Source organism: Eriocheir sinensis, chromosome 8 (genome assembly GCF_024679095.1).
Source record: "Eriocheir sinensis breed Jianghai 21 chromosome 8, ASM2467909v1, whole genome shotgun sequence".
Lineage (NCBI taxonomy): Eukaryota > Metazoa > Arthropoda > Malacostraca > Decapoda > Varunidae > Eriocheir > Eriocheir sinensis.
The window spans coordinates 13,610,911-13,618,634 of NC_066516.1; the positions used below are offsets into that span (position 1 = coordinate 13,610,911).

Consider the following 7,724-nt stretch of genomic DNA (forward strand, 5'->3'; position numbering starts at 1 on the left):
TCATTCATTCTCTTCACATGTCCAAACCATCTCAAGTCACCACACTTCATTTACTCGACCACTCAATAATCCACTCCTTTCCCTGTCACACCCATACCAAACCTCTCATACACGCTTTCATTACTTTCTCCACTAGGTTTCCTTTAGCTGTGTTACCACTTACCATTTCAACTTTCCCTTACAAAAGCATTAGAAGGTAGCAACATTATGTATTTGATATTTGGTCTTTAAATATTGCAAGAAAATTAATCTAAGAAATAAGTCTGAGTGGATGATATGTCAATTTTATCGATCAAAAAACATAATTTCATCTGTCAACGCTGTCAACGACAGAAGGGCTTCGTAGTCAAAAGTAATGGATGAAATCACCCAAAAGATAAACATTGATCAAACTGAAGACTCCCTGATGACCCCTTTATGAAGCGTCCCATCAGCTGTCTGCCATCAAGATTTTCAGCATTAAACAACAACCTCACAATACACATGAACCTTATGAGGAAAAGAAAATGTTGAGGGGACTCAAGTGCGCAGTACAAAGAGAACACTTCAATAACATTTACCTGCAGGAAGGACCATCGCTTGTATTCTTCTTTCTTGAACAGGTGATTTTTTATTTCTGCCTCCATACGTGCATAACACAACTCCTTGATAAAGATGTCATCTAAGTCCCTCTCCTTTAAGTTTGAGGTGCGTTTGGTCTTTCTATGAGTCAGTTTTGTATTCTCCTGTGTGATGCAAACATGGAGTTAATACCACTCTGTTTGCTGGCATGTACCTCAGTACAACACAAACCTACTGAATGAAACTACATTTGGAAGCAAGTTTGCATACATGAAAACAATCAGAAAGATCTGTGTTGCATTTTTGAACTACTAACCTGGTGATCACAGCTGTAAACAAGATTTTGATATGAGGGGTTGAAATATATTATGGCAATAACAACATCCACTGTGAAGGATTCAAGCCTATGGCTTAAGACCACCACTATACCAACATGGCAGAGAGATCCTTGGTCCACAGTATTTTTGGGCTTTTTTGCATCTAAAGGTGAATATATATGGAACTGTAAATTATAAATAATAGTGATCAGATATATTGTTCTTACCTGTAGAGCTCTAAGGGTAGGCAGGTAGTGGTGGTTGTTACTCTTGAAGGTACTGTCTATGTCCCGAATAAGGTGGAATGGCAAGTCCCTTTTTAGCTGCGTACGGGCATTCTCTATGTAGGTAGGGCTCATGTTGGTGCTGGTGTCACTGAACACCTGGTATGCATAGAACATATTTCTTTAGAAAAGTAAGAACTAGAAACTTCATATCTCATCTCTTACTTTTATCAACTTCCTTGAAATTCAATATGCTTTATAGTTTCCCCTTGTTTTCACCCTCCCTCACTTGTTAACTAGTATATACATGGACCTTTTCTGTCCCGGGTATGGAGGATGCTTCTCATGTGTAGAGAGGTTCCATACACAGCTCCTTTGGACAGAGTAGAGTCAAAGGCTTTTCACCTCATCAACTTCCCTCCTCTTACTGACTGCCTTCTGCCTCTTGAATTATGCTGTATGTCACCTCTTTATCTTCTATCATGAATGATCTTCCAAACTTGCTAACTGCAATCTACCCCTTCCATTGCTTTTCTACTCACAAATTTCTACTCTAGCTCACCCCTATGCTGTCCAAATGTCAAATACAAGAGCTAACCATTATTGTCACTCATCCCAGTCACTGGTAAATTTTGGAAGACCAGCCTTTTGTCAGTATTTCCTCCTTCCTACGACTTGAACACTTCTATTGAGGAGTATCAAGACAATTTTCTAACTGAATTTGACACTCTTTTAGCATCTAATGTTCTCTGTTTGCAAGAGTAGCACAATAGCATGCATTTCTTGTATATTTTTGTTTTGCCCTTGAGCTGCATCCTTTGGTCTGATATATATATATATATATATATATATATATATATATATATATATATATATATATATATATATATATATATATATATATATATATATATATATATATAAAAAAATAAAAATAAAAAAATAAATAAAAAGTTAACTCAATAATGACTACCTTCTCCATACTTATAAAAAACACACTACACTGATTGGGGCGGAGCCTGCAACCCCTTCCTGTAAAACTCTAAATTGACCAAAAACAAGATAAGAAGTAGAGGTAGGGGTCAAGGCTCATGCCATGGCCTCAACCTGGCTCTGCTGGGGGGCCTGACTATGTGGCGGCTTCCCTTGATGCATCCACATCGGGTGAGCCTGCAACTTAGGTTGGATGCAGATAAAACCCTCCAGGACCCCTGCATCTTGAAGGAAGGAGGTCCCCAGCACCTATATTGTTTTGGAGGTGGCCAGGGTGATGCAGATGCTGAGGCGATACACACACACCCTACTGACATACTGATTAAAAGATGCATTACAACCATCCAATACTACCTCCTATGAGTTGTGATGCAGCTTTAAGTTTACTACTGTATTCTAGTATCTCCTTGTTCTCTTACCTTAAATTAAACTAAAAACAACTGATTTTTAGGTCACACTTCTGAAAAATGAGAAGGGCAATCTATCTTTGGAATGGACTCAATAACTACTGATAAAAGTACTAATGGATATCTATGCCTCACCTTCTCAGGATCTTCAAAGTACTCTAGGAATTCTTCTACAGACATTCCCTCAATAAATTTCTTCTTAATTTCAAGTCTCTTTTGCCTTTTGTGATATTCTTCGATCTTGGGGTAATCCTTCTTCTGAAGAAGCGAATCCACAACTTCCTGGAATTTGGCTTCATCCCCATTGTTGTCCACACACCTGCCGGGTGACTCGTGTTACTCCCCTTCCATATGCAGGATTGGGTTAGAAATGAGAGCAGCAGAGAACATAAATTAGAATGAAAAATCATATTAATGAATAAACCTAAAAGAACTCAAAGTAAATTGGGCTAGTATGTAGGAAAAAAGGGTACTTAGATCTACATGGCCAGGGTTAGAACATACCTTTCCTGGAGATAGTCTGGGTCAGCATCTGCAAACATCTCTGAAAGAGTCTTGACCTGAGCCAAGATCTTCTCTTCAAGGTCTGCTGCCTGTCCTCCCTGGTCTTCTTCTCCAGTAGCAGCTTCTTCACTGGACTGCCCAGGTACAGGCTCATCTCTCCTTTCCGATGCATGGCTAGGTCCAGCAGCAGCTACAGGCTGAAAGGCACTAGTGCTTGGCTGGTCTTGCCCTTGATAAGGAGCAGCAGTAATAGTGGAATGAATGGCAGCTTGATCTTGCTCTTCCATTAAACGTTCCACCAGTGCTTCAATATCAGCATCAGTCTGGCAGGATAGAATTTGAGTCCATAGGAGATTCCTGTCTACTCCTTGCACCACCGCACATACAAGATTCATCTTTTCCTCGTACCACTTCTCCATAACAGGATCCTTAACTTTAGCATCAGATATGTCAGTATTTACATCTGTAGACATGCCTGGTTCATTTCCCCTCAATGGGGTACTTCCAGCATTACTAGTAGAAGGAATGCCCTCATCATTTCTCAATCCCTTCACATCTGCCTCAGGTTCAAGCTCGATTTTTCTTTTTTTGATATTGCCTTTGACATGAGAGTCAGCCACCTCTCCATGGGACCGCTTTCTAACTGCCCACAGTCCTTGAAACACATCATCTTGCACAGGCTCCTGGCGATCCACAGCAAGATTAATGTATGCCTCTAGTACATAGGCCCGACGGTCTGGGTGGTGGAGGTTATCAACCATAGTCTGATGAACATCCTTTAAGGTGAAGTATGGCAGCAAGGAGCAAACAAAGTGTGCATCTTCCCATAGTTCAGCAGACTGACTTCCTTCAGGCTGATTACTGGTTGGGAGGCTTAAAACATGTATCTTTATTGCATTATTTTTGTTCTCATCAGTACATGCATTTGATTTGGTCTCAGCAGGAGGGGAGTTTTGTAACTGTGAATGAATACTGGCAGACAAGGGGGAAGGAGGCAAGTGACTACCACTGGCCTCAGCAGGAGGGGAGTTTTGTAACTGTGAAAGTAAACTGGCAGACAAGGAGGAAGGAGGCGAGTGACTAGCACTATCGTCATCCTCCGTACCAGTGGATGATGAGGACGCCGACATATTGTCAATATTATCTATGCATCTTTTTTCTTCACTCTTTATCTCATTAATTCTTTCATTTAATGTTCTCTCATCCTTGTGTAGATTGGCAAGACTATCATCAGCATAATCCAGGGCAATTTCTGCTTTTCTTTTGGGCATTTGCTTTTGTGCTGCCACATCTTTTAAAAGTTCCAAAACAAATGAAAAGTCTTTTGCATATATGCTTGGCTTAGCACCTCCCTTCTGACTTTTAGTTAAATTTATAATGGATTCACAACCATTATTAGTGACAGAGGAGGTGCTTTCACAACTGTCATCAGTTAGCAGAATTAGAGGAGCTGGCTCCTTGGGAGCAGGACTTACTATAAGTACATCATCATCATCACTGCTAATATCTTTATGATCATCATGCAGATTACTATCTTCTAAGGTAGTTGAGGCACTTGTCCTACTGACAACTGAGTTAGAAGCCTCACCCACAGACGACAACTCAGGCTGGGACGATGCATGAGCCTCTTCCTCTGCAGTGTGTGGTCCTTTTTCTTGGAAACATCCAGCTTCTTTCTCAAGGTTTTCTTGTATCTTCTTTACAATCAGCTTTTCTGAGGTTCTCTCCAAATCATCTCTAATTTTCTTAACACTATTAAGTTTGTCTAACTCCCTCCTGATAATCCACTGTAGGGATGAGAAAATTTGTTCAATAGCTTCTTGAACATTGCAACCCTTCAGCAACTGAATCTGGGCTTTATCAACAATATCCTTTCGAGAGATTAATTCTTCAGCATCCGAACCAAATGTCTCATAAAGCTTGACAGTCACCCCATCAACAATCTCAGTTTCTTGATCAAACAGTTCCATCTCTTCTGTAAAAAAAATATATATATATATATATAAGGAGGCTTTTTCAAATATTTTTCTCCAGCTCTCTCTCTCTCTGTATGTTTTATTCTACTCGAAGAAGCAAAAAGCGAAACTCTCTTTCTCACAACTGTATTCAATATGCCCTTGCATCAAGGTATAGTCCCTTTAGATTGGAAAATGGCTAAGGTAAAAAACAAACTAGGTAATTAGAGTGATTCAAAATCAAAAACTAACATTTAATGTTTATACATTTTTCCTGTCTTTTTAAAATCTGAAAGTACCTTCGTGTTCAGGAGGATTTTATGAGAACAAATATCTAATTCTAAAACTGATTCCATAATTGCTGCAAATATCATTAATAAGTAAAATGTGGTACTAGTCTACACATGAAATGACTATTTTTTTACTTTTACTTACCATAATTGTTCTATTTGTCTAACCCTATCAAGCTTTGAAAATCACTGCTTAATTCAATGATGTAAACAAATATGCATATCTTGTGTAACAGGTGAACTCTGTAAGGAAATACAAATATTTTCTCAAACTATGCAACCTGGCAGCCATCAGCCAATCGGTGAGTTACGTTTTTACTTACTCAGCTAGGAGTCTGGGATCCAGCTGACATGAATGGACTATTTCTGACTCATGGGGCAAGAACTTCAATACAAAATAAAGGTGCAGTACTGAAATCCCAACAAGGCTTCATTAATTGGACAGACCTCAGCTCTCTCCTGCCCACATTGAGTCGCAATTAGAATTTAGGTCTCCAACCTGGATCACTGGTTACCTGCATGACTTGAAACATCTTGAGTTTGTTCAGCACCTCAGACTAAGGAAATCTAAAATTTACCCTTACAGATGCATGTATTCAGTGCAAGGTAGGTTTCTCAGAGCCAATCTCATAAAATACTAGAAAAAGATAAGTTTCCATAATTTTGATGGAAGTAATCAAATCAGCACACTTTAGAACCCCTTGTACAAATGTTATTTTCAAATAAATGCATCAAGTAAAATTCAGATTCATAAATCGACTTTTTGGCCACTCGTCACTTTTTTTAAGCTATAGTGTTGGTAGGCTCTTTTGAAGGGCCTCTTGGATGACCCCAGCTCATTAGTGGCACAGGCAAATTTTCTTTAAAGTGGCTGGCATGATGTATGACTCTTGCTTGGCCCATGCTACACTTCGGTGCTTCTCTTGACCGAAGTTGCTGACAGGGATGGAGGGAATACAAGAGCTGTGTATTCAAATACGAATACGAATTTGGGCGGCGGTGGTGGGGGGGTGGGGTGTTCCACTATGCTGACCATCCAATGACATGCCCGACACTCGTCAACATACGAGTGCAGCGGCTGCCAGATTACGTTGTAACAATTCATGCTCCCCCACCCAAAAAACCTGATTTCCCACGGGTCCCCCAAGATCGTTAGGGGAAGGGGATTAGGCCTTTTTCTTTACTTTTAAGTACTTGCGCCTTCATATTATGGTTGAGGGACATGTATTTCGTCCCTTAACTATATGGAGGCGTATCGTATTTTGGAGGCGCGGAGTGACTCTCCACAATTACTGTTCCTCGGGTTTCCTAATGATCAAACTAAATCCTGTTGCTCGCTTCCACTGTTATCTGCTTTATGGGTCTAGCATGCCATATCAATCATATAAAAAAAAAAGACATGACATTTAGGTAATAAATCAGGTACAAAATCATGCAATTAACTACATCTATCACCAGAAAACATGAAATGCGTGAGAAAATCGTTGGTTGGGTGAAACTGTACATTGCCCGATGTAACTTGGGATGAGGGTCACAAGACATGAAGAGGAGATTATGAGAAGATTATCAACAATACTATACGACTATACGTCCTCCTCAAGAACAATAATAACAACAATAATAAAAAAATTAAAAAATGATTGATTTCTGGGAGGTTTGCTGGCTATGAATGTCGTCATCATCGTCAAAGGCAAGTAGAACACATACATGACCACCACAGAAGGGCAGTTGGTTACGCAGGAAAAATATATGGTGGGCACGTTATTAATTAATACCAATCAACCATAATAATAATGATATATAAATAAATAATAATGAAAGATGTTGGACGAATACGTACCTCCAATGAACACCAGCACAGGAAGGAAATCAGAAGGAGGAAAACAATTACAAATACCAACGTTGCTCAATGGCCAACACCTCTATCAACACCATCACACTTACAGGCATGGACTCCCACCCTCCAGCATCCACTCCCACCAACAAGGTCTGCCCCGAGCCGTTCACTACAGCGCCTTCTTCTTCTTCTTCGCCTCCAGCCGCACCTCCTCCCTCCTAATACTGCTCCCACTTGTTATCGTGTTCCTTGGCTGTGGTTCTCCTGGCCGCCGCCTCCACCCTCACGCTCGCTGCCTGACTGACCCGCTGCCAAACACCCGCACGCTTTTATTTCCATGGCCACAAGGTTCATTTTATCGATTTATGAGATATATGGATTGATTACTTGATGGTTTAAAGCTGTTATGTTGCACAGTAATTGAAGGAGAAGGGAGGAACCCGCTGCCATATCCCAACCCCAGGCAATTGCATATGTCCGTGGGTATAGCGCCGTGAAACTACTATATATAAAGATAGATGGTTTATGGTTTTAACGCAAACTTTGATTAGATAGCGTTATAGGTGTGACTATGACATTTTTGAGCTTGAAACTGATAATTCGTAATGTTCTGAGTACGACAATCTGGTACGTTAC

At 40.1% G+C, this 7,724-nt stretch overlaps 1 protein-coding gene across 1 annotated transcript in view; it reads right to left on the bottom strand.

Moving 5' to 3' along the window:
- LOC126995348 (uncharacterized) overlaps positions 1–7,396 on the bottom strand; it is a 9,408-nt gene extending 2,012 nt beyond the window's left edge. The window contains exons 1-5 of the mRNA XM_050854827.1: positions 7,196–7,396; positions 3,007–4,981; positions 2,638–2,821; positions 1,106–1,261; positions 561–725 (exon numbers count right to left, since the gene is read on the bottom strand). Of these exons, the coding sequence (XP_050710784.1) occupies positions 561–725; positions 1,106–1,261; positions 2,638–2,821; positions 3,007–4,976 (2,475 nt within the window). The 5' untranslated portion in view covers positions 4,977–4,981; positions 7,196–7,396. The remainder of the gene's footprint in view (positions 1–560; positions 726–1,105; positions 1,262–2,637; positions 2,822–3,006; positions 4,982–7,195) is intronic.
- Positions 7,397–7,724: the final 328 nt, after the last annotated feature.